We start from the raw sequence: 27,638 nt of genomic DNA on the forward strand, positions 1-27,638 counted from the left end.
AGAGCAACAGAGAAACAGTGTTTTGCTATTTGAATAATAAGACTGTTTATTCTACATGGCTTGTATGTGTGTGTCTTGCATTTTCATAGCCGTGGGTCTCGCTGCTTGCCAAGAGCCAGCCCTTCCCAGTAACGGCATCAAAACTGGAGACCGATACATGGTGAATGATGTGCTGTCCTTCCAGTGCGAGCCTGGGTACACACTGCAGGTATTCATTTTGTTGTCGAAGTTCTTGATAATGGACTCAGCGTGCTGATCCTCAGCCAGCTCACATAAGACCAAGCCCAAGATGAGCACACAGAGACCTAAGTTAGTTGCTCACTCAGTGTGTGAATCAGAGCTCTTGAATTCACCGTGCATACAGGTAAATTCAACGATGATGCGGAAATAGCTTCTAAATGAGAAAGGATCCTTTCAAGGTTGAGTACATTATTTTCATAATAATTTTATTTCAAAATGAAATGTGTAGTTTCCCAGTAACTATACAGATAAAATTCTAAGGGACAAATCAGTGACACAGTCAAGTTAATAGTACCGTCCCAGCAGCCCAATTATTGGACCGGCTCTGAGTCTCGTGCTGGTCCTGCATTGCAAGCTATTCTTATGATTTAGTTCAGTAAATCATCAAGGGTCCATTTGTGTGTCAGGTAAATATGGGGCTCAAATGATAGACTTAAACAGTTTTCAAGAAACATTAAGCAGATTTCTAATAATATTTTATTGGTTTTTCTGTTAAAAGTTTTTTATGTTATTATAAATCAGTGTATAGCAACATTAGTCATTTTCCAGTTATTTATTTTTCTGAGTTAACCACAAATAAGCGTATTCCCAAAATAGTTTATCTCTGTCCTTTAGCATAATTCATGTATAATTCTTACCAACAGTGGACACTGCAATCGAAACAAGTATATTTTTTTCCAAAGTCCAATAGAAATATTTAAGCCTACATATGTTTCTGTGTTTCAGTTAATTCAAGTAAAAGAGTACTTTCTGCTGTTTGCTTATTATAACACTGAAGCTGATAGTATTTCAAGAGCATTATTTTTAGTCATATTCTGTAACCGACTTAAATAAAGCTTGAGTAATCATCAGAAAGAAGTCTCAATGACACAGCAGTGAAATGACAGTGTAGTATGTGATTCCATTTCTGCGTGTGTGCTGGAGTAAATCTTTTGCAGAACTGAGACAAGTCAGAGCAGCAACAGCAATAGCAGGAAGCTGATGGCCTGCCTGTCAAGTGCTTCATGTACAAAACCGCATTAGTCTCACACAACCTCATGGTGTGGATGCTGGGGGCTCTGTCTTTGATGGGGAGGGGGTAGTGAGCCAGGCCCCGGGAGGAATCAGGGGCAGAGGAACCAGCAGATCCATAGGGCCCGTGTGCAGAAGTCAGCCTGGGCTCTCGGTCTGAAAAAATATCAGCAAAATGCCTGATACTTCAGTAAATGAAAGCCAGCATTGCTATTATTGTAAGGAAACATCAAGATACATGACATCTTCACCAAAACATCCTACCACCTGCATGTATAGATCTTGGTGTGTATTACAGCAATGCTTTGGCTCTGGAGAAAGGTGGGCAGACATGTGGAAAGTAGAACAGTTACCGAAAAAGCTTTGCTGAAAGGTCTGCCAGGGAAGCAAGTTTATAACCAAGCACATGAAGGCAGTGGTAACTGATTGTTTAAGACAGAAATTGCCCATTTCATGTGTTACAGTAAAAAGAATTATGAGTCACAGCCCAAGGGTTTCATTTAGAGGAACACCTCTCTCTATACTGACAAGCCTTTTTATAAATATGACTTTGGTTGCTGGTTGTTTTTTCTTTTTTTTTTGTCCCTTCGTAAATTTACATAAACCATGTAAATACCATGTTGCCTCCATTTCTCCAGATCCCACGTGCTATTGTGCTATTGCTTGGTCTCCCTCACTTGTGTTTGCCTTCTTTCTACACTTTTATGATGACACTTTGTAGTTACTGCTGGCATCCTTTAATGAGGGAGACTTCTCCAGCCCTCAGAGAAGAAACTAGAAAGGGTTATTTAGTAAAGACATTTCTTATAATGAATTGTTTAATGTGCTACTTGGAGATAAAGGCCTGCAGGCACACATCTGTAGTGCCCAGGCAGGCCACTTGGCTCAGGTTTTCAAATGCAAACTAAGATTTTTTTTTTTCCCCTTCATAACAGCATCAAGCATTGAGTATACAAGCTGTGACTCTCTCTCACTCACATGAGTTAAAAAGGATTCTAGACTTTTCAAAAAATTGATAACAATTGGGAATTTTGCTAACACACTAGTATATTTGGACTGACAGTGTGCATAAATTACAGTATTCATGAAAAGCACTGTTCCTTGTATGATTTATGCACAAATGTCTATAAATGCATCTGCCTAGTGTGATTCAGGCTAAAACTGCAGAGACAGGATGCATCAAATATCAATCCCGGATATCTGCACGATTAATGATTTCCTTTTCTCTAAACCTGTTTCACTTTTCTTTTAAAAGATGAAAAAAAGAAGATTCCCATTTTAGGCTAATAAATAAATACACAAATTCCTGTCTTATTTTGGATCCAGTATAGAAATTTTAGCTGGAATAACTAATAAGAAATATCTTTCGTTGTAATCAATAGCGGAATGTGCCCTAAGTTGGTAATATGTAACCATTTTATTGCTAGTCTTCCATAAATGTCTCTAAAGGCTTTTGTGCTTTGTGTTTGTCCAAAATTTGGGAATAAATTTGTTAAAGATAATGTAATAGATTGGAGAATGAGAAGACACAGAGCATGAAATTTGGCAGGAAAAGCATTGTCCTGAGTGTCTTCTTTAAGTATAAATGTAGTCTTCCTGTACTGTAGCAACTTTTAAGAATGTTAGAAAGTAGGAGTAAATGAGTTCTGTGACAGACAAATCAAGTGTGAAATCTTCCTAAGCTTGGGGAATTGGTTTGTCATTGATAACAGCCTTAGTGCAAATTCTTGTTTGATGCATTCCCAACATGGCTGGGATTATTTAACATGAGTTAAAGATGTCTTTGTCATCTGCCTCTGTGCCAATTCTGTTTGGCAAATGGAAATTCACAAGGTTAGCACACGTGTCACATAAGCTCACCAAGTCACAATGAGGAAGAAAGTAAACCTGAATAGTCTGTACACAGAGATGCCCATTCACTACTTTCTCTTTCATCATAAAAGAAATTTTAACCCAAAGCACTGAGAATTTAACCCACTACTGTTCGATTTTTCAAAGAGGAAGAACAGGACGAATTTTTCGAAGGTTGAAAGTTGAAAACTTCATATATTTAAAGGCTTAAGAGATCCTGAGCAATGAGAATTAATTTCTTTGCAGAATCATTAATTTGACAGCTTGTGAGACTGATAATCAAATGAATATTAAGTCTCCCTTTTTCTCCAACAAAAGAGGAATTGACCCAATTTTTTGCTGAACCATAAGATTGTGTGAGTTGCTTGTGAACCATAGGCAACCATGAAAGTTACCTTTGCATAAGCAGGTTACTTACCCCTGACATTTCACCCTTCAGCACCTATATTTCCTATTCATTTGACCAAAAGCAATAACTTTTGATGACTTAAAAAAAAAAGACTTACTTTGGTCAATTCAGTTTGGCATCTTAAGCATTAGGAAAGCATCTTGGCAGAAATACAGACCATTGAAAGGCACATTACAAGATTTTTATTTTAGTGACAAGAAGTACAGTGATTATGGATTTTTCTTCTATTTTGATTCTGAATATAAGATTCATTAATACACATTAGGAGAATAGATTTCACGGGTTTTATGTTTTTTACATTTATAATTAAATCAAAAGGGAAAATCAAAGAGAATACAGATATTCTTGCAAACACTGAAGCCTTCAGTACTCCATGTTCAGCTGGTGAGTTTTTGTTTCATCTTTTCTTGAGCAGGGCCGTTCCCACATCTCCTGTATGCCGGGGACCGTGCGGCGCTGGAACTACCCGTCTCCCCTCTGCATTGGTACGGACCCGCCTTCCATCCTTGTGTCACCATGCACATTCTTAATAATGTAGCGGTGATCTTCTTGAGCTCCTTTTGGGCTTCAAAGATGAACTTTTAAATTCCCTTCAAAGATCTGTTACAAGATAACTTAATAATGCAGTAGAGGTGCAACTGAGATTGGACATCTTCTCCCCCTGGATGCGGGTGCTCAGCTTTTCCAGCATCCCTGGACCAACCAACAGGGATTAGATGCAAGATTGCTAGCTCCAGGCACTAAACACACATCACATGCATGTCAGAAGCCAGTGGATTAATGCATGAGAAGGAATGAATGTAGCTGGTCTGAGAGTCTGAGAAGGGTTCTGTTTATGCCATTAGCCTCAGGAAAATCACAACTCCAGAAACAAAATTCAAAAGTGCCAATAAGTGGTGTGAAGTTGGAGGGACAGTATTTTATATCAAAAAGTATTTGATATAAAGGCAGCCGCTCTTGTGGAGGGGCTCATCAGGACTGGGACTCAGGCATAGAGCATCCAGCTCCCTACTTATTTTTAAATGAAGAACTTTTCCTTAGACTTGGGGATTCAAATATTTTAAGCTTTGAAATGAAATCAACTCACAGTAGATATTCAGTCAAATGATTTGCCATTGCTGGCACTCTGTATTATGTGAGGAGATATTTTATTCAAATAGCTTGCCTATATTAGCCAAATAAAATTAATTCTGTTTTTTATTTTGCATGTTTCATATGTTGTTGGTGTTTAGTTACTAAGTCACGTCTGACTCTTTGCAACCCCATGGATGTAACCTAGCAGGATCCTCTGTCCATGGGATTTCCCAGGAGAGAATCCTGTGGTTTGCTGTGCCCTCCTCTTTATGCCTGCTGCATTGGCAAGTGGGTTCTTTACCATTAGCACCACCTGGGAAGCCCAGAGCCTACCCGACATTAACTATTTTGAACATCATGACAATTCCCAGGATGGCCAAGTTGTTGGTCAGGGCCCTGCACTGAGATGGCATTCCAGTCCCTCAGACAGGGCGTGGCCTATACCCTGGAACAAAAATTCCATGTATTCTCACCAGAAAATTAGGAATCTGCATAAAATAAGACACCTAAACCCAGTAAAAACCCAAGATGCCTTGCTCCTTTATAAAGATAAACACTTTGTCCTTTAGCGATAGCATTTTACCAGTAACTCTTTGAATATACTATTTAACAATAATAAAAGGTCTGGCAGGGAGGCAGTTTCTCCAGCAGGAGACTGGAAGTCAGGCCACCAGCTGCTGGTGGACAAGACTGAAACATGAAGGTAGAGCTGAAGGAACATGATGGCATCACTAGATGAATATAAAATAAGAGCGGCCCATTGATGGGGTTTTTAAAATATCACAAAGGAAAAACAGGATCGATGCGTAGCGCTTGGGGCTGTGTTTGTACGCCCATCCAGTGGTTCTTGCTTCTTGAGATGAAGAAAGGCATGATCACATGCTATGGTAACTAAGCACTGAAGGAACTAGGTTGTCACTGTGTGCCTGCAGGTGTTGCACTCATATTAGGCTCTTTCTCTCTCCCGGGATGATCATCGTGGTCCTGATTTAAAGACGCGGGTCTTGATGATCAGTTCCATCATTCAGGCACTGGGTCGGCTGCTCCTGCAAGACAGTCTCAGTCCTCAGTGAAGATATACACAGATGTTTTCATATTTTATAATTTCCAATCTTTTTTCTCTTTTTGGTAAAAGTCATGCTCAAAATCAAAATGGGGAAAATGTCACTTATATTTCACAGTGGTTTTGGTGTTTCCATCACTGATGTGGTTTGTGCTTGGACCTGCATGTTTAGCCTCAGTGCAGGTTGTGAGAGTCCTGGGCGGTTGGGGACCATCACTGCCAAGCGCATGCAGGCTCGCTGCTGAGACCCGCCAGTGTCTGCAGCAGCACCCACAGACTTGTGTGTAAAAGCAGGCCAGAGCCTTCATTCTCAAACACATGGTGTCTCCTGCAAAGAATTAACCTGACACGTTATTCTCTACATAAAAACAAAGTTAATGTTCAACACTTTGCTGGAATTTTTCACTCACCCACAAACATACATTTAGTTTTTTAAAAAACTTACGTTTTTAACTTGCTCACCATTAACACCCAGACTAGGCTTCCCTAGCTTGAACAATTACCATTTTCATTAGACTTTTTAGAAGATGTTTAGGTTTTTCCTCATATCAAATTTTCCCAAAACAGATAAAGTCTTTCTACAAGAAATCACCATTTTAATAGGTCAGAAATGGTCAAGTCCAAGTATTAGCACTTCATCTGCTTCAACCTATATTATTTGGCATGTGCATTATAAAGTCAGTCATGTTTCTTTACTGTCAAACCTCAGCATTAACAGTGTAAAACGTGCGTAACCAAGGTAAGTCCAGGGATGAGAACGTACCGTCACACCCATCTTCACAGTGTGAGATTTCTTGCAAAGAGAGTGGTCTCCATTAGCTTCATTACAAAGCTGGGAAGAATTCTGAAGGTAACATATCCAGGTTAAAACTTGGAATCTAGGGGGCTTCCCTGGCAGTCCAGTGGTTAGGAACCCACCTGCCAGTGCAGGGAACACAGGTGTGATTCCTGCTCCAGGAAAATCCCACCTGCTGCAGGGCGACTAAGCCCGTGCACCACAGCTGCTGAGCCCATGCTCTAGAGCTGCAGCTACTGAAGCCTGCACACCCTAGGGCCTGTGCTTCGCAGCAAGGGAAGCCACCACAATGAGGAGCCCTGCGCTGCAATGAAGGGTAGCCCCCACCCCTTGCTACAGCTAGAGAAAGCCCACACGCCACAACTAAGACTCAGTGCAGCCAAAAATTAAATAAATAAAAATAAATAAATAAATCTTAAAGCAAACAGTAAACTTGGATTCTAGAACCAGGTGGAGCTGAAATAAAATTTTGGTTGTGCTGTTTGCCAGGTGTGTACCCTTAGACAAATTCCTTAATCTCCTCATACTTGGTTTCCTTGTTTGTAAAGTAGGATAATAATAATACCCACCCTTTAGGGTTGTGATGAGAATCAAGCAGTGAACTGTGTTTATCTCAGCCCATAGGTGAGCACATGGCTAACGATCAGTAAGTAGTAACCGGTATAGCCACTCAGAACCTGGGATTCAATGGGATCCTGACCAAAATGTGTAAGCTTGACCAAGCAGTAGTGAGAATCTCTGTGGACCAGAAGGAGATAAACTACGAAGACCTGTCTTTATTCTTAATCAGTGGGTGCTCAGCAAGGTGACCTAGACCCAGAAGTAACTAAAGGCATCCCATTTATGTATTTGCTGGAGCTAGGGGCAAATCCATTTCTGAAGACTTGCTTCTGGGTAGCACACTCACATGGGGGTGGGGGAGTGAATTCTAGAAAGCCATGGTCCCCGGCACTCACTCCATTTGTCGTTCTAACAGCAACCTGCGGGGGCACCTTGAGGAGCATGGGGGGAGTGGTCCTGAGCCCCGGGTTCCCCGGCACCTACCCCAACAACCTGGACTGCACCTGGAAGATCTCCCTGCCCATAGGCTATGGTGAGTGATGATGTTTTTTAATTCCTCAAGATCCAACTTTTTAATATATTCCTTGGAAAGAATTAGACTAAGTAAAAAGCGAGCCTTATTCTGTTGACCTAACTGTGTCTTTAATTGAATGTGGCTTACAGATTTAAATAAAGCATTGGCAGAATAACTTTGAGAACAGAAAGTTATTTGAAAAGTCAGTTCAGCCGTACGTGTCTTTTCAAGGCAAACTAAATTGGCAGAATGATGATATAGTAGTCACATGAAGTGCAAAATGTAGCATCCCTAATTCAATCACCAACCTCTATTCATAATACCACCTTCAGTAATCTATCACTGGAAGTCAATAATGGTAGTGGTTTCTTTTAAATAATTATTAAAGTGTTTTTCAGGTTATGATTCATTTTAGTATTGTCATATAAATTTTTGTCATTATTCCTTGCATTGATTTAGGTTTATGAAAATTACCTAAATGATAAAAATTACATTTAGTTATGAACTTCCAGGTTATCTACCTTAAATAATTAATAATAATTGTTATATACACTAAAATCCCATTCTTTCCTGCTTCAGAAATGCACAGTCTTTGTGAAATTTTGATTCTCTCTCATGCCTTTCCTCATCTGCTTCATGGTTTCTTTATATTTTAGTTCATTAACTTGGATTTTCCCCACCAGCAACTGTCCTAAGAGTACACACTGTGATGAGGGTGCCAGATTAGATACTCAGGGAATGTCCCAGAATGTCCATAGTAATTGAGTACTTATGTACTAAATGAATGTTAGCTGAATGATGGGTGAATAGAAGCATAAGTGGAAATCATTGCCCTGGAAGAAGGTTATATATTTTAATTAAGTTTTCAAAGCTCTTGCTTTAAGAGTCTGTGCCAGGAGGAGGAAAGGGGTGGGGGGAATCTACTTGCTCAGCTGAGAGCAGCTAAGAGGGAGGGCGTATGGCCATCAGAGTAAAGGAGGAGCGTGCAAGGAAAGGGGCCCCCACTGGGGAGAACACACGTGAGATTCAGCTTCATGACCCCTGAAGGGGCCCTGGAGTGTGGGGGCATAAGGAAGGGGGGACAGTTCACAGGGGTCACAGAGGTGCTCTATTTGTCCCAGATTTTTAAATTTTATTTTTTAAACAATGAACTCTCCGAGCAGAGAGGCTGAAATTCTGCCCCATGCTATACTAAACAGAGGCCTTTGACTGTAACCAACGTTGGCTCAGCCATCCTCAAAGCCTGGTCTGTTTTCTTACCCTGAGGATCTCAAGATCTGGACAGGGTTGGTTCCGTGTTTGGAGTCAGATGTCAGGGGCTGGATTGGAGTTATAGTTGACTGTGAGGTTCCAACAGGGACTTAGCATCTGGAGGGCCACAAAATTACTAGGAAAATAATGATAGTATAGGCTACTGAACTGAGTGAACCCCAGGAACCTCACTTTCCACATCTCTAAAAATGAAATAACCACACAGGGTTACGGAGGATTCACTGAAACAGTTCAGGCGAGAAATTTAGTATAGGGCTTGGCATGTTGTAAATAACAACAGCAAGCAAGCTGGTTTTTAAATTGTTATTTCAAGTATTTTCCACTTTCCTTTCAAACCTCATTAGAAACATTTTACTCATCAATGGATATGTATATTCTGTTCATTTATTTTCCCAGCTTCACTGTTTCATGGTGTGAGAAGGCTGCTGGTTGGCATGCTTCCTTTCACTGTTCTCTCACTGAGAAACCAGTACACAAGACAGTAATTCAGGGAAAAAAAAGCAGGGATCTTCTGACTTCATGGTCATCATCTATGAGCCTAACAAAGCATTTATTTCAAGAAAGGTTTAAATTTTAAAAATATTTATGGAATATTATAATTAAAATTACTTGTCTATAAAATATTTGATATTGCCTAGCAATAGGCTTGAAAAAGCATATTGAATAAGCAAAAAGGAACATTATACCTGAAATCCTAAATACACACAAAATAGTATGACTGGCCCTAGCTTTTTAGAATAGATACAGTTATGCTTCAGAATAATTTGCCACAGATTAGAGCCAGACATGCGGGAATGTGAAGTCAAGTGGGATTTAGGAAGCATCACTATGAACAAAGCTAGTGGAGGTGATGGAATTCCAGTTGAGCTATTTCAAATCCTGAAAGATGATGCTGTGAAAGTGCCGCATTCAATATGCCAGCAAATATGGAAAACTCAGCAGTGGCCACAGGACTGGAAAAGGTCAGTTTTCGTTCCAATTGCAAAGAAAGGCAATACCAAAGAATGTTCAAACTACTGCACAATTGCACTCATCTCACACGCTAATAAAGTAATGCTTAAAATTCTCCAAACCAGGCTTCAACAATACGTGAACCATGAACTTCCAAATGTTCAAGCTGGTTTTAGAAAAGGCAGGGAACCAGAGATCAAATTGCCAACATCCGATGGACCATCGAAAAAGCAAGTGTTCCAGAAAAACATCTATTTCTGCTTTATTGACTATACCAAAGACTTTGACTGTGTGGATCACAATAAACTGTGGAAAATTCTGAAAGAGTTGGGAATACCAGACCACCTGACCTGCCTCTTGAGACACCTGTGTGCAGGTCAGGAAGCAACAGTTAGAACTGGACATGGAACAACAGACTGGTTCCAAATAGGAAAAGGTGTACGTCAAGACTGTCTGTTGTCACCCTGCTTATTTAACTTATATGCAGAGTACATCATGAGGAACGCTGGGCTGGAAGAAGCACAAGCTGGAATCAAGATTGCCGGGAGAAATATCAATAACCTCAGATATGCAGATGACACCACCCTTATGGCAGAAAGTGAAGAGGAACTCAAAAGCCTCTTGATGAAAGTGAAAGAGGAGAGTGAAAAAGTTGGCTTGAAGCTGAACATTCAGAAAACTAAGATCATGGCATCTGGTCCCAGCACTTCATGGGAAATAGATGGGAAACAGTGGAAACAGTGGCTGACTTTATTTTTCTGGGCTCCAAAATCACTGCACGTGGTGACTGCAGCCATGAAATTAAAAGACGCTTACTCCTTGGAAGGAAAGTTATGACCAATCTATACAGCATATTAAAAAGTAGAGATATTACTTTGCAAACAAAAGTCTGTCTAGTCAAGGCTATGGTTTTTCCCGTGGTCATGTATGGATGTGAGAGTTGGACTATAAAGAAAGCTGAATGCTGAAGAATTGATGCTTTTGAACTGTGGTATTGGAGAAGACTCTTGAGAGTCCCTTGGACTGCAAAGAGATGAAACCAGTCCATCCTAAAGGAAATCAGTCCTGGGTATTCATTGGAGGGACTGATGTTGAAGCTGAAACTCCAATACTTTGGCCACGTGATGCGAAGAGCTGACTAATTGGAGAAGACCCTGATGCTGGGAACGATTGAGGGCAGGAGGAGAAAGGGACGACAGAGGTTGAGATGGTTAGATGGCATCATCGACTTGATAGACATGGCTTTGGGTGGACTCCAGGAGTTGGTGATGGACAGGGAGGCCTGGCGTGCTGTGGTTCATGGGGTCACAAAGAGTCGGACACGACTGAGCGACTGAACTGAACATTGAGTACCACACTAGGTTCTTCTGACAAGTTGTGTAATCTATAAATATACTCCTAAACATGAAATTTTAAATCAGAAAAGAGGCATGTGCATTCCTGTTTCCTGGATTGTCAGTTTGGGTTTGGGTTACTTAGGTATTAATGGCTATTTTGCTAATAATTACGGTACAGGTGTCTCCAATTGCCCCAGCCATCCTGTAAGACGCACTTATCTGGAATATGAGACAGCAGTGCTTTTTCTTGAGAAAAAGCACGTTAGATGTTTTTCATCAATGGAAGGTTTTATTGCAGTGTTTTTGATCTTTTCACAAAACCAAATATACATGGGACTGCCTGTTAGATGTCTGACCCACTTGTTCAGCAGGAGCCAGCTCAGTCACATAATTCTTCTGATTAATCCTACTTCTTTCCCACACCAATGGACCAATAGCTTAATTATATACACAAAATGACCCGTCGCTCTGGTATCACGTGAAAGCCCACCTATGTCTCCACTTGCTAATTACTCAACCCCCTGACAATTGCTTTCTGCTTCTATCCTCAGTGAGAGCATGTTACCGAAAGCAGGATTCTAGCTGCTCCCCACTCTAAAGTCAGTAAAGAGGCCAGGTTGGTGGGAAGGAAAGTTTGCTTGATTTTGATGCTGGCATCCAATGGAGAGGGCAGACATCTGTCCAAGGCTGACTCTCCTCCCAGCCAGTGATGGTCAGTGGACAAGAGCTGTCATAGGCTGAGGGAGGGAGCTACATGCAGAAACAGCACAGTCAGCTCTGACGGTTATCTTCAAGTTGGTCATCGGTGGTTTGACCAGCAGCATCTTGATTATTTTAAGCACAGTTTCAATCTTCAGTTTCAGTGTTGGTTTATTTCCATTTCCTTGAGGCCAGTTCTCAGAATTGTGGCAGCTTATGTCATGACTACAGCCTGGTCATCATGTAGTTAACTTCTCCACCTGGTGGGGAGGTTTCAGTATCTATAAGACAGATCACAGGACACAACTCAGATTATTACTTACAGCCTATGAGATAGAACTAAAAGTTCTTGACTACACTTAGTGAGAACAGTTCAGTTCAGTTCAGTCGCTCAGCCGTGTCTGACTCTTTGCGACCCCATGGACTGCAGCCTCCCTGTCCATCACCAACTTCCGGAGTTCACTCAAACTCATGTGCATCGAGTCGGTGATGCCATCCAGCCATCTTATCCTCTGTCGTCCCCTTCTCCTCCTGTCCCCAGTCCCTCCCAGCATCAGGGTCTTTTCCAATGAGTCAACTCTTCACATAAGTTGGCCAAAGTATTGGAGTTTCAGCCTCAGCATCAGTCCTTCCAATGAACACCCAGGATTGATCTCCTTTAGGGTGGACTGGTTGGATCTCCTTGCAGTCCAAGGGACTCTCAGGAGTCTTCTCCAGCACCACAGCTCAAAAGCATCAATTCTTCAGTGCTCAGCTTTCTTCACAGTCCAACTCTCACATCCATACATGACCCCTGGAAAAACCACAGCCTTGACTAGATGGACCTTTGTTGGCAAAGTAGTATCTCTGCTTTTTAATATGCTGTCTAGGTTGGTCATAACTTACCTTCCAAGGAGTAAGCGTCTTTTAATTTCATGGCTGCAATCACCATCTGCAGTGATTTTGGAGCCCAAAAAATTAAAGTCTGACACTGTTTCCACTGTTTCCCCATCTATTTCCCATGAAGTGATGGGACCAGACGCCATGATCTTAATTTTCTGAATGTTGAGCTTCAAGCCAACTTTTTCACTCTCCACTTTCACTTTCATCAAGAGGCTTTTGAGTTCCTCTTCACTTTCTGCCATAAGGGTAGTGTCATCTGCATATCTGAGGTTATTGATATTTCTCCCAGCAATCTTGATTCCAGTTTGTGCTTCTTCCAGCCCAGTGTTTCTCATGATGTACTCTTCATATAAGTTAAATAAGCAGGGTGACAATAGACAGCCTTGACGTACTCCTTTTCCTATTTGGAACCAGTCTGTTGTTCCACATCCAGGTCTAACTGTTGTTTCCTGACCTGCATATGGATTTCTCAAGAGGCAGGTCAGGTGGTCTGGTATTCCCATCTCTTTCAGAATTTTCCACAGTTTACTGTGATCCACACAGTCAAAGTGAGAACACATTATTATTATCATTATTATTATTTGGCCTCTTTTGACAGTTTTCCTTTGTTGCTATATTTTCTCAGTTCTCTGATTAAACTTATTCATTGGCTAAAGTTTTTCACAGACAAGAGGCAGGCTGAGGCCATGGGAGGTAAAGGACCATAGGGCCCTGCTCTGTTACATGCACAGTCACAGGGCTTCATCTGAGGGGCGGGCATGGTACACGGTGGTCCCTCACATCTTTGGGCTCTGAGTGTAGATGAGTAGAAATCCTAGTTCTGCCAGTGATTGCTGGTATGAATTTGCAAGTTATGGACATGCTTTGGAACTGTTGTCCCTTATCTTTAAAAGGAATACCATGTCAATGTATGGCAAAACCAATACAATATAATGTAAAATAATTAGCCTCCAATTAAAATAAATTTTAAAAAAAAGGAATACCATAAAATATTGTTCTCGTACAGCTGTTCTGAAGCAAATACCTGACATGGAGAAGGCAGTGCCTAACTGTTCACTGCTCTTTGTTACTAGGCCAAATACTCTAATGTTGTTTTCTTTCCTTTCCACAAACTTGGGTTGCTCTTTTGTGTGGCTTTGAGTATGAGCCCAATGAACACAGAACTTCTGTCTGTTTTCTTGAAAGTTTCTAAAAGCATAGTTAACAGAGATTAAATCAAGTTTGTTTTTTCTGCTTTACCTTTTATATTTGAAACCCTTGCACTTACATCACACAGCGTGGGGTCAAAATTGAGTATGGCTTTGGGCCATCTAGAAGCATAGGGAGGATATAAAAGACTCTTTAGAATATTCTCTCTGAATTCTGAAAGTATTCACTCATTTGTTATATGTTTATTATGCACAGGAGATGTACAGTAGATCACTTACTATCCATGGGTCTGTCAACCAAGAGACAAGAGTTTAACTCTGAAACTATGGTCAGCTTATGTATTCAAAGTTTTGTCAAGTCCAGATTCAAAATCCTTTCTGCAGATGCCTTTTCTGGACACGTAATTTCCAATGTGTAATGACAGTCAGTATAAATTTCACCCTAGAGGTGCACTCAGGTCGGTTTTCTTACTGCAATAACACATTTTTGGTATTCTGTAAGAGAATAAAAGGGTAACTAGGTTATGCTCTTTTTAATCCCTTCATTTTGGCTTCATAATGTCAAACTGCACACAATTCTCTGAAAATTAGGTAGCTAAAAATTCCATTCTAAACCAGATTAGAACTGGGCTCAGTTCTCTTTCCTGATACAGATTAGGTGGTTTGTTATGTGGCTGGATACTTTATCCTGCTTAATATGCTAATTTTTCATAAAATTATAATTTTTGTAATTCCATTTCCATTTCAAGATTAACTCCAAATCAGTGAAAGGCCACTTCCCCACTATTTCCTTTACTTTGGAGACATTGGCCATCTTTTAGGGGTTTTGTGCCCCTTGATCTGCTTGCTATCTCTCATTTCTTTCTCGACCGGGCCATTCTGTGAATTTGAAATGTATCTCTGGATGAATTCATCTGACATCTGCATATGCACATCTGAAATGAGCCTGTTTTAAGCCATTTCCCTGCCATTTGATTTTATACCCAAAAAGGGAATAAGTATTTTAAGTGTTCTAATCTTGCCCTAGTTTCACATCCTATCTCGTAGGGTGAAAAATAGAAATTTCAGTAATTCATCATTAGTTTTTGACTGTTCTTATGTTGGCTTCTATGTTCTTCCTCCCGTGAAGAATGTGATGGGTGTTTATGAAACTCTGTGGACCATAGGGGTTCTAGGCCTTGATGCAGCCACCAAAAATATATATATTTTTAAATCCATTAGTATAGTTTATTTATTTAATTTTAAATTTATTTATTTTAATTGGAGGCTAATTACTTTACATTATTGTATTGGTTTTGCCATACATTGACATGAATCTGCCCCGGGTGTACATGTGTTCCCCATCTTGAACCCCCTCCCACCTCCCTCACAATCCCATCCCTCTGGTTTATCCATTAGTATAGTTTATTAATTAGTCAAAAAAAAAAAACCTTTCTTTATTGTCAGATTTTGGGCCAGGCTATAAAAGCAAACTGTTTTTATTTCAACAGTAGGTAAGGAAATAGATCAGATACTAACTTACCCGTGGCTTACAGACTGGTCAAGTGGCTCAGCTCTCACGGCAGGTGGCAGAGAGGTGACAGGTGAGAAGGAGGGGCCAGGAGTCATTGGTCCTGCCATCTCTCCTCCCTGCCTGCCTCCCTCCTTCTTTACTTTCTCCCTCTCCCTCGCTCGCTCTCTTTTTCTGTCTGTTTCAATCCCTCTCTCTCTCTTTCTTCTTTCCTTGCTTCCAGATTTCTTTCAACTGAACGTATTTACTGGGATTTAGAAAGAAAATGAATCGGCTTATGGAGGTCTCTCCAACAGAGACATGCATGACATTTTTCCATATTTACGGGAGTGTTTTAAATGTATAGCTTTGTTGCAGGTCGGTTGTCTGTGGTGCCTGGTGCTAGAACAGTCAGGACAGCCCCAGGCTAGCCTCTTCCTTCCCTCCCTGCTCATGTGTGGTGCATGTACACTGGACTGTGTGACAGAAAGGGAGTTGCTCATTATAAAAACGACCAAGGTTTTGTAGTCTTATTAAAGACCTTTCACTGAAAGTCTTCCTTCTGCTTTTTACTTTTTGAGTCTCTTTCCAAAATAGTCTACATTCTACTTCCTTCCAATTTTATCTATCAAACTAGGGTGAAAATTTTAATACAAAATAATTTTCTCCAAAAATTTGTAATATTTTTAACATCATGAGATGGTTAGCTTTTGTCTAGCATGTTTCCATGCTAAACCAGAGAACACAAGTTCTCTGTCCATCAGAGTTGGTGTCAGTCTAACTCTGTCTCTCACTGTGTTACCTGGGACATCACACCCAGCCTTCCTGTACCTTATTCTGCTCACCTGTGAAATAATAACAGTGGTCACCTTGGTAAACTGAACCCTAAGGGCGATAATGGACTTACACTGTGTCCAACCAGAAAGGCCATTATTCATGCTTTTGTTCCTCCTAATAAAGTTTTCTCCATAGTTGATAAAATTGTGTTTCTTGGATAATTTTAAAATGTATTGAGTAGCTTTAGGTTGTTCTTCGTTATTACTCTTTGCGTGAGCTTTTCTTCTTCTTCTTTTTTTTTTTTAATGAATTCAGGCTTCCGTTACCTATGTTTTCCATCAATACTAGGTAGATTTGTTGGCTTTACATTTTCTCAGCATTCTTACTTAAGTAAGGTAACCCTTGCAAACATGATCTTTTATATAACAATATCTTTAATTTCCTAAAACCTAGGAAATGTGTCAGATATATTAGATGAAAAGTAATATAATATATATATATCTTGATAGATAAAAAGAGCTTTATATATATGGATAGATGGATAGAAAGAGCTTTATCTATCTATAAAGATAAGAATAACACATGCTGAGAGAGTGATCCACAATAGCTGTTGGTTTTGTTAGTTTAGACTTTAAAACCCAACTTAATTGCCTTGATTTATGCAAAAAGTAATGTCTTTGGCATTGTGAATAAACTTGCAAGTGAATTAAGAAGTATTTCAGGCACAATAGTCAAATTTTCAAACATGCCACAATACCATAGCAAATAATTCTAAGTTATTTTGATTCTCTTCTAAATTATCAACAGTAGCTTATCTGGTACACCAATCAATATTATGCCAGCAACATGGGTCCTTTGGACAGCCTTGGCCTCTTGTTAAAATAGATTCAGTTGTGAGAATCAGAGAGGCATTTATCAGAGCGGGTTTTTGCAAACATCAGTAATTTCCATTGCAGGCACTACACAGTCAAAACAATCAGTTTTTAAACTAAGAGATTTCTTGTGCAATGATATGAGCATCAACTTAAAAGCCACTTCTAAAGTTTGTTATGTTTTGTTAGATCTGTATTGGCTTCTTCCTTGATAAAGTTGAAAATTGACAGTTACAACCTTATGTTTTTTATTGTAAGGATTTTAATAGCAGTTGGACAAGAATCCCTGCCATGTGTGTGGATATAAGTCGCCATTCTAAGAATTACACCTTCATGCCTCTGTGATACAGCGCCAGTAATGTCTGTATTTCACAAAAAAAAATTGACTTAGGAGCATTCACTACAAGGGCAAAGGTCACACAACTGGTGGGCAGCAGGGGTGAAACCAAACTAAGGCTTGTTGTTATTCACAGTGTTCATGTTCCTCCACTCTGCCTCCTAGAGAGATATTGTTGGAGGAAACTAATGTGATTTTAATCTCTGTTGATAAGCATTATCAAAAATTTTGATACCAGTATTCACCAATGTTGCCTATTTTTTTCATAGGTGCACATATTCAATTTCTGAATTTTTCTACGGAAGCTAATCATGATTACCTTGAAATTCAAAACGGCCCTTATCACACCAGCCCGATGATCGGGCAGTTCAGCGGCCCTGACCTGCCCAGTGCCTTGTTGAGCACCACTCATGAGACGCTCATCCACTTCTACAGCGACCACTCGCAGAACCGGCCAGGGTTTAAACTCACTTACCAAGGTAAGAATACTACCACACCTGAGGATGCGTCTGACACTTAAATTGTGTGGAAGCATAAACATCCGAGCTGGTTAAAGTCTTGCACAACTGGAGAGTCCAGAGTGGAGCACGGCTTTCTGGTGGGAATGGAGTCTTTGTCAGGCTTCACACAGGTCAGGACCCAGACGCCAGGAGCAGGTCAGGCGCTGCTTCACCGGGGTCCCTTCTGTCTCCCTCCAGTGGCCACGTCACTGCCTGGGATCCCCTTAGCCCCATCATCATGTAGCCGTGTCACCTGTTACCGTGTCCTCTTGGCCACATGCAGGTGTTATCCCTTCAGGACTATGGTACAAGGAGTTTCTTTGATCTTGGGGGGCCTCCACCTGCAGCGGCTCACAGCAGGATTTCAGTTCCCAGCCAGAGACTGAGGTCAGGCCACAGCAGTTAGAGTGCTGAATCCTGACCACTCGACCACCAAGGACAGCAGCAAAGCCCTGGCTTGTTGGTTTTGTCAAAATAAATGTCTACAAAGAGACAGAAAGTAGTAAAACATGTAAAGGGTACTAGGAGGAAAAGGAGTATGTGTGGATAGACACCGGGTGGGCTCAGAGAGGGAGTCACACCCTCGGGTGGTCTGAATCACTTACACGGGCCTTTCTTCTGGCTTCCTCTGGCCAATCACCTGGCTCTGCCTGGCTCTGAGTCCGTGTCTGGAGCATCTCAGGGTCCTCCCCTATGTGCGTGTGCATCTCGTAGCCAAGATGGGTTCCAGTGCAGAGGCCTATGGGTAGGTTGGCATCACCTGCTGTGGGGTAGCAAAGAAAGGGGTCGCCTTTCTTTTGACCACTGGGGGGCCTTTTCTGCACCTAGTCAGGAAGGTCTCCTTGACCTTGAGAAGGAGGAATGTGTGGTCTCTCCATCTCCCATTTGGGCAGGGCTCAGCTCCCCTCTGTCTCCACTGTGACTGTTGTCTTAAGTGTCCACTGGGGCAAAGTCCAGCATTTGCCCTGATCCTGTTGTTATTACATCTGGAAATGTAAAAAAGGAGGCTGACTGTAACATCTAAGCTGGATCCCATCTATCTCCTGCCTTGTGTCCACAGAGGAAAGGGTCTGACCCTGTCTTTCATGAATTTAAGCTTTATCTCAGCTCAAAGTAATGGCTTTGTGTACCATTCAAGTCGTGTTCAAGTTATGCCAGGGTAGGGGGGCAGGGGGAGGAGAAAGATTGAGAGGGAATGAACTTTATGTGTTCTTAAAACATCAAAATATGAGATCTCTAATAAAAGTTAGAATCTACTATCATCAAAGCATTCTGACATGTGAAAAAGTTCAAAATTTTCATTTCATACACAATAATTTAGCTGGCCTTTTCTTCAGTGTTGTTAATTCAAATGAAGTAAAAAAAAATGTCAAAAGTAGAGTCTTTTTTTAACATGGTGATATCACTTGATTTCTTTAATTTTATAGACTGCCCTGGAAAATATTTAATATTTCATTACTAAAAGTAGATGGCATTTTGTGTTGAACTTTCAGACCTTGTCACTTCAGTTGTTACTTAAAGTATAAATTTACATTTCTAGAATTTGAGTGTCTTAAAATAGGAATCCAGGTAGGGGGAAAAAATGGATGATATAGCCTAAGGAATGAGACAGGAGACCTTGCCTGGATTTCTCTGTGTCCACCTGTGTCTGCCATATTCCTTCTCACCTGGACGCCCCTGTGTCTCAGCAAGGGTGTGAGGTCCCACTGGAAGGCTGGTGTGTATGCCCTCGTACACAGAGAGCAGTGGAGAGACACAGTTTCCCAGGCCAGCACTGAGGTCTGCCTACACCCCTACTCTTCCTCCTTTTGGAGAGAAGAGAAAGATCCCTTCCTTGCAGGCAACCCCTCCCATGCACTAGGCTCTAGAATGTTTCTTTCTACTTTTTCCAGGGCATTTAAGGTAGGATTCGGGGCTTCCCTGATGGCTTAGATGGTGAAGAATTTGCCTGAAATGCAGGAGATGGGGCTTTGATCCCTCGCTTGGGAAGATGCCCTGGAGGAGGGCATGGCAACCCACTCCAGTAATCTTGCCTGGAGAATCCCATGGACAGAGCAGCCTGGTGGCTACAGTCCATGGGATCCCAAAGAGTCAGACATGACTGAGTGACTAACACTTTCACTTTTCTCCAGGTAGGAATTATCTTCCCTTCATTGCTTTTCCAGTGGCTGGTTTTCTTTCTCCTTTGAGTTTAAATACACTCAAGTTCCTCTCTCTGTCACACACATATCCCTACTTATGTTTAATTTTAATGACCCCTTCAGCTCCCACTTTCTCAGAAGCACTGTGGAGCAATCATCTCCTCCAACTCTCCCAAATCTCCTCCTCTTCTCACTTCTCCTGCCCAACCACATATATTGTCAACACCCCTGTAGTTACACAGTCGTCCAAGTCCGCAAGTTTGCGTGTCATCTGTGGTTCTCCGGTGGGTGATGGGACCCACACTGACAGCTCAGAGAGGAGAACTAGCGCGAGTGTGTGAGTACACACGTCTCATGGGCTCACAGATGCCCGCGAGTGCCCAGACAAGAGTCACACACAGGAGTGGCTAGAACTCGGTGGTTTAGGTAGCTTCTGAAGCTAAAAAAAGGGAGAAAGGGCTTCAGGATTCCAGGAAGAGAGGCAGCAATGGGAAGAACACCAGGAAATCTGTGGTTCGTGAGGGTCATTGAGTGAAGTTTGTTGTGTTGATTTATTTCTCTATTTTTTATTTTTATTTTTATTGGAGGCTATGACCAACCTTGATAATATATTAAAAAGCAGAGACATTACTTTACCAACAAAGGTCCGTCTAGTCAAGGCTATGGTTTTTCCCGTGGTCATGTATGGATGTGAGAGTTGGACTGTGAAGAAAGCTGATCGCCGAAGAATTGATGCTTTTGAACTGTGGTGCTGGAGAAGACTCTTGAGAGTCCCTTGTACTGCAAGGAGATCCAACCAGTCCATTCTAAGGGAGATCGGTCCGGGGTGTTCATTGGAAGGACTGATGCTGAAGCTGAAACTGCAATACTTTGACCACCTCATGCGACAAGTTGACTCACTGGAAAAGACTCTGATGCTGGGAAAGGTTGGGGGTGGGAGGAGAAGGGGACAACCGCGAATGAGATGGCTGGATGGCATCACTGACTCTGTGGACATGAGTTTGTGTGAACTCCGGGAGTTGGTGATGGACAGGGAGGCCTGGCGTGCTGTTATTCATGGGGTCGCAAAGAGTCGGACACAACTGAGCGACTGAACTGAACTGAACTGAATTATTTTACAATATTATATTGCTTGGTTTTGCCATACATTGACATGAATCCACCCCGGGCGTACATGAGTTCCCCATCCCGGACCCCCCTCCCAACTCCCTCCTCCCCTTATCCTCCCTCTGGGTCATCCAAGCATACCAGCCCCGAGCATCCTGTAACATGCATCGACCCTGAACTGGCGATTTGTTACACATATGATAATATACATGTTTCAATGCCATTCTCCCAAACCATCCTACCCTCACCCTCTCCCACAGAGTCCCAAAGACTGTTCTATACATCTGAGTCTCTTTTGCTGTCTCGTATACAGGGTTATCATTTCCATCTTTCTAAATTCCATATATATGCGTTAGTATATTGTATTGGTGTTTTTCTTTCTGGCTTACTTCACTCTGTATAATAGGCTCCAGTTTCATCCACCTCAGTAGAACTGATTCAAATGCATTCTTTTTAATGGCTGAGTAATACTCCTTTGTGTATATGTACCACAGCTTTCTTATCCATTCGTCTGCAGATGGACATCTAGGTTGCTTCCATGTCCTGGCTATTATAAACAGTGCTGCAATGAACATTGGAGTACATGTGTCTCTTTCAATTCTGGTTTCCTCGGTGTGTATGCCCAGGAGTGCGATTGCTGGATCATATGGCAGTTCTATTTCCAGTTTTTTGAGGAATCTCCACACTGTTCTCCATAGTGGCTGGACTAGTTTGCATTCCCACCAACAGTGTAAGAGGGTTCCTTTCTCTCCACACCCTCTCCGGCATTTATTGCATGTAGACTTTTGGATAGCAGCCATTCTGACTGGTGTGAAGTGGTATCTCATAGTGGTTTTGATTTGCATTTCTCTGATTATGAGGGATGTTGAGCATTTTTTCATGTGTTTGTTAGCCATCTGTATGTCTTCTTTGGAGAAATGTCTGTTTAGTTCTTTGGCCCATTTTTTTGATTGGGTCATTTATTTTTCTGGAATTGAGCTGCAGGAGCTGCTTGTATATTTTGGAGATTAATCCTTTATCAGTTGCTTCATTTGCTATTATTTTCTCCCATTCTGAAGGCTGTCTTTTCACCTTGCTTAGAGTTTCCTTTGCTGTGCAGAAGCTTTTGATTTTAATTAGGTCCCATTTGTTTACTTTTGCTTTTATTTCCATTACTCTGGGATGTGGGTCATAGAGGATCCTGCTGTGATTTATGTCAGAGAGTGCTTTGCCTACATTCTCCTCTAGGAGTTTTATAGTTTCTGGTCTTACATTTAGCTCTCAAATCCATTTTGAATTTATTTTGGTGTATGGTGTTATGAAGTGTTCCAGTTTCATTCTTTTACAAGTGGCTGACCAGTTTTCCCAGCACCACTTGTTAAAGAGACTGTCTTTTCTCCATTTTATATTCTTGCCTCCTTTGTCAAAGATAAGGTGTCCGTAGGTGCATGGATTTATCTCTGGGCTTTCTATTTTGTTCCATTGATCTATATTTCTGTCTTTATGCCATTACCATACTGTCTTGATGACTGTGGCTTTGTAGTAGAGCCTGAAGTCCGGCAGGTTGATTCCCCCAGTTCCATTTTTCTTCCTCAAGATTGCTTTGGCTATTCGAGGTTTTTTGTATTTCCATACAAATTGTGAGATTATTTGTTCTAGCTCTGTGAAAAATATCGTTGATAGCTTGATAGGGATTGCATTGAATGTATAAATTACTTTGGGTCGTATACTCATTTTTACAGTATTTATTCTTCCAATCCATGAACACGGTATATTTCTCCATCTATTAGTGTCCTCTTTGATTACTTTCACTAGTGTTTTATAGTTTTCTATGTACAAGTCTTTAGTTTCCTTAGGTATATATATTCCTAAGTATTTAATTCTTTTCGTTGCAACAGTGAATGGAATAGTGTCCTTAATTTCTCTTTCTATTTTCTCATATTAGTGTATAGGAATGCAAGTGATTTCTGTGTGTTATTTTATATCCTGCAACTTTACTGTATTCATTGATTAGCTCTAGTAGTTTCCTGGTAGAGTCTTTAGGGTTTTCTGTGTATTGAATCATGTCATCAGCAAATAGTGAAAGTTTTACTTCTTCTTTTCCAATTTGGCTTCCTTTTATGTCTTTTTCGGCTCTGATTGCTGTGGCCAAAACTTCCAGAACTATGTTGAATAGTAGTGGTGAGAGTGGGCACCCTTGTCTTGTTCCTGACTTTAGGGGAAGTGCTTTCAGTTTTTCACCGTTGAGGATAATGTTTGCTGTGGGTTTGTCATATATGGCTTTTATTATGTTGAGATATGTCCCTTCTATTCCCACTTTCTGGAGGGTTTTTATCATAAATGGATGTTGAATTTTGTCAAAGGCTTTCTCTGCCTCTATTGAGATAATCATATGATTTTTATTTTTCAGTTTGTTAATGTGGTTTGTTACGTTGATTGATTTGCGGATATTGAAGAATCCTTGCATTCCTGGGGTAAAGCCCACTTGGTCATGATATATGATCTTAATGTGTTGTTGGATTCTGATTGCTAGAATTTTGTTAAGGATTTTTGCATCTATGTTCATCAGTGATATTGGCCTGTAGTTTTCTTTTTTTTGTGGGATCTTTACCAGGTTTTGGGATTAGGGTGATGGTGGCCTCATAGAATGAGTTTAGAAGTGTCCCTTCCTCAGCCATTTTCTGGAAGAGTTTGAGCAGAATAGGTGTTAGCCCTTCTCTAAATTTTTGGTAGAATTCAGCTGTAAAGCCGTCTGGACCTGGGCTTTTATTTGCTGGAAGATTTCTGATTACAGCCTCTAGTTCCATGCTTGTGATGGGTCTGTTCAGGTTTTCTGTTTCTTCCTGGTTCAGTTTTGGAAAGTTGTACTTTTCTATGAATTTGTCCATTTCTTCCAGGTTATTCATTTTATTGCCATATAATTGCTGATAGTATTCTCTAATAATCCTTTGTATTTCTGTGTTGTCGGTTGTGATCTCTCCATTTTCATTTCCAATTTTATTGATTTGGGTCTTCTCCCTTTGTTTCTTGATGAGTCTGGATAGTGGTTTGTCAATTTAATTTACCTTCTCAAAGAACCAGCTTTTGGCTTTGTTGATTTTTGCTATGGTCTCTTTTCTTCTGCATTTATCTCTGCCCTAATTTTTACGATTTCTTTCCTACTACTGACCCTGGGGTTCTTCACTTCTTCCTTTTCTAGTTTCTTTAGATGTAGAGTTAGGTTATTTAGTTGACTTTTTCCTTGTTTCTTGAGGTGTGCCTGTATTGCTATGAACTTCCCCCTTAGCACTGCTTTTACAGTGTCCAAGAGGTTTTGGGTTGTTTTGTTTTCATTTTCATTCATTTCTAAGGAAATTTTGATTTCTCTTTTGATTTCTTCTATGATTTGTTCATTATTCAGCAGCGTGTTGTTCAGCCTCCATATGTTGGCATTTTTAATGGTTTTTCTCCCGTAACTGACATCTAATCTTACTGCATTGTGGTCAGAAAAGATGCTTGGAATGATTTCAATTTTTTTAAATTTACCAAGGCTAGATTTATGGCCCAGGATGTGATCTATCCTGGAAAAGATTCCGTGTGTGCTTGAGAAAAAGGTGAAATTCACTGTTTTGGGGTGAAATGTCCTATAGATATCTATTAGGTCTAACTGGTCTATTGTATCATTTAAAGTTTGTGTTTCCTTGTTAATTTTCTGTTTAGTTGATCTATCCATAGATGTAAGTGGGGTATTAAAATCTCCCACTATTATTGCATTGTTGTTAATTTCCCCTTTCATACTAGTTAGTAATTATCTTACATATTGCGGTGCTGCTATATTGGGTGCATAAATATTTATAATTGTTATATCTTCTTCTTGGATTGATCCTTTGATCATTATATAGTTTCCTTGTTTGTCTCTTTTCATAGTGTTTGTTTTAAAGTCTATTTTATCTGATATGAGTATTGCTACTCCTGCTTTCTTTTGGTCTCTGTTTGCATGGAATATCTATTTCCAGCCCTTCACTTTAAGTCTGTATGTGTCCCTCGTTTTGAGGTGGGTCTGTTGTAGACAACATATATGGGGTTCTTGTTTTTGTATCCATTCAGCCAGCCTTTGTCTTTTGGTTGGGGCATTCAACCTATTTACGTTCAAGGTAATTATTGATAAGTATGATCCCGTTGCTGTTTTCTTTATTGCTTTGGGTTCGAGTTTATACACCCTTTCTGTGTTTCCTGTCTAGAGAAGATCCTTTAGCATTTGTTGGAGAGCTGGTTTGGTGATGCTGAATTCTCTGAGCTTTTGCTTGTCTGTAAAGCTTTTGATTTCTCCTTCATATTTGAATGAGATCCTTGCTGGGTACAGTAATCTGGGCTGTAGGTTATTTTCTTTCATCACTTTAAGTATGTCTTGCCATTCCCTCCTGGCCTGAAGAGTTTCTGTTGAAAGATCAGCTGTTATCCTTATGGGAATCCCCTTGTGTGTTATTTGCTGCTTTTCCCTTGCTGCTTTTAATATTTGTTCTTTGTGTTTGATCTTTGTTAATTTGATTAATATGTGCCTTGGGGTATTTCGCCTTGGGTTTATCCTGTTGGGGACTTTCTGGGTTTTTTGGACTTGGGTGATTATTTCTTTCCCCATTTTAGGGAAGTTTTCAACTATTATCTCCTCAAGTATTCTCTCATGGTCTTTCTTTTTGTCTTCTTCTTCTGGGACTCCTGTGATTCGAATGTTGGAGCATTTAACATTGTCCCAGAGGTCTCTAATGTTGTCCTCATTTCTTTTAATTCATTTTTCTTTTTTCCTCTCTGTTTCATTTATTTCTACAATTCTATCTTCTAACTCACTTATCCTGTCTTCTGCCTCTGTTATTCTACTGTTTGTTCCCTCCAGAGTGTTTCTGATCTCATCTATTGCATTATTCATTGTATATTGACTCTTTTTTATTTCCTCTAAGTCCTTATTAAACCTTTCTTCCATCTTCTCAATCCTTTTCTCCAGGTTATTTATCTGTAACTCCATTTTGCTTTCAAGATTTTGAATCATTTTCACCATCAAAATTCGAAATTCTTTATCAGGTAGATTCCCTATATCTTCCTCTTTTGTTTGTGTTGGTGGGCGTTTATCTTGTTCCTTTACTTGCTGGGTATTTCTCTGCCTCTTCATCTTGCTTATATTGCTTTGCTTGGGGTGGCCTTTCCCTCTTCTGGCAGTTTGTGGAGTTCTCTTTATTATGTAGTTTCCTCGCTGTGTGGGGTTGGACGGGTGACTTGTCAAGGTTCCCTGGTTAGGGAAGCTTGTGTCGGTGTGCTGGTGGGTGGAGCTGGATTTCTTCTCTCTGGAGTGCAATGAAGTGTCCAGTAATGAATTATGAGATGTCAGTGGGTTTGGAGTGACTTTGGGCAGCCTGTATATTGAAGCTCAGAGCTATTTTCCTGTGTTGCTGGAGAATTTGCGTGGTGTCTCTTGTTCTGGAACTTGTTGACTCTTGGGTGGTGCTTGGTTTTAGTGTAGGTATGGAGGCATTTGATGAGCTCCTATCGATTGATGTTCCCTGGAGTCAGGAGTTCTCTGGTGTTCTCAGGATTCGGGCTTAAGCCTCTTGCCTCTGGTTTTTGGTCTTATTCTTGGAGTAGTCTCTAGACTTCTCTATCTGTCATTTCCAAGGTGATTCCCTCTGTTTTAGCTTCTGTTTGCTGGTCTCTTCAGTGTCTAATTTCTGCCCTGATATTAGGGGGCGCGTGGACACTTTTTAAGGCTCAGTTGTTCAGTCCTGTTCTGGGAAGGGAGGAACGCTGCAGACATATATCTCTGGCATCTGTGGGGAGTGCTCGCAGCGTCTCGGCCACACTGGGTTTGCCCTCGCTCACAGCACGTGTGTGTTGTCCCAGTCTACACTGCACAGGCTCTAGGTTGCTCTGCTGGGAACTGTCTGAGGCTGGCGCTGGGTTGTATGCACTTCCCAGGTCTGAGTGGCTCAAGTTCAATTTCTCGGGTACTACACAAAGGCGCAGACTTGGCTGGGCCTGCGTTTTGTGCCTTCTCCGGTCCGAGCAGCTCAGGTGACCAGGTGCTTGGCAAGCGCGGTTGCTGTGACTTATCGCCTCCCCAGTCCCTGCCTCTCGGTTTTCTGGGTGTACAACTGGCGCACCTTCTCGGGCGGATATCGACTGGCCTGAGCCCAAGAAGTCTTGATTAGCAACAAGCCTGCCTGTAGTTTGTATCGGATGCCTTTCTGGTGCCACGGTTGCCCCCTCCGGTTCTGGCTGACCTCCCTGCCTGTCTCGGCGGGGGATGGGGTATGGGCTGACCACAGCCAGCTCGCTCTGCTCAGCCCTTTGTTCTGTGGGCGGGGCTGGCGGAGTCTTAGGTTAGAGCTTTCCGCCTTTTCGCGGGGAAGCTATCCCACAGTCTGCTTTGCTATCCCCAGTTCTCTCAGATTGTTCTGGTGGCATTCAAGCCCAGTCCTCTCTCTAAGCAGTTCAGCCGGCTCCTCCCTGCCCAGCCCCAGCTTGCTAATGGCGTATGCAGGTGTCTGCGCTGCTTATCTGCTGGGAGTTACCGTTTGGCGGGTAATCTGTGGGTTTTAATTGTTTCTTTCTTTTTCCTCCCGGTTATGTGGCCCTCTGAGGTTCCAAGGCTCGCCACAGA

The 27,638-nt window shown here is 41.3% G+C and overlaps 1 protein-coding gene across 1 annotated transcript in view; it reads left to right on the forward strand.

The window, feature by feature from the left end:
- Positions 1–27,638, forward strand: part of CSMD1 (CUB and Sushi multiple domains 1) — a 1,848,896-nt gene that overhangs the window by 1,636,756 nt on the left and 184,502 nt on the right. The window contains exons 39-42 of the mRNA XM_088832674.1: positions 90–208; positions 3,927–3,996; positions 7,421–7,537; positions 17,553–17,762. Coding sequence (XP_088688800.1) covers positions 90–208; positions 3,927–3,996; positions 7,421–7,537; positions 17,553–17,762 — 516 coding nt within the window. The remainder of the gene's footprint in view (positions 1–89; positions 209–3,926; positions 3,997–7,420; positions 7,538–17,552; positions 17,763–27,638) is intronic.

This window comes from Moschus berezovskii, chromosome 26 (genome assembly GCF_049115385.1).
Source record: "Moschus berezovskii isolate FMDL1 chromosome 26, NW_MosBer_1.0, whole genome shotgun sequence".
In the NCBI taxonomy this organism is placed as follows: domain Eukaryota; kingdom Metazoa; phylum Chordata; class Mammalia; order Artiodactyla; family Moschidae; genus Moschus; species Moschus berezovskii.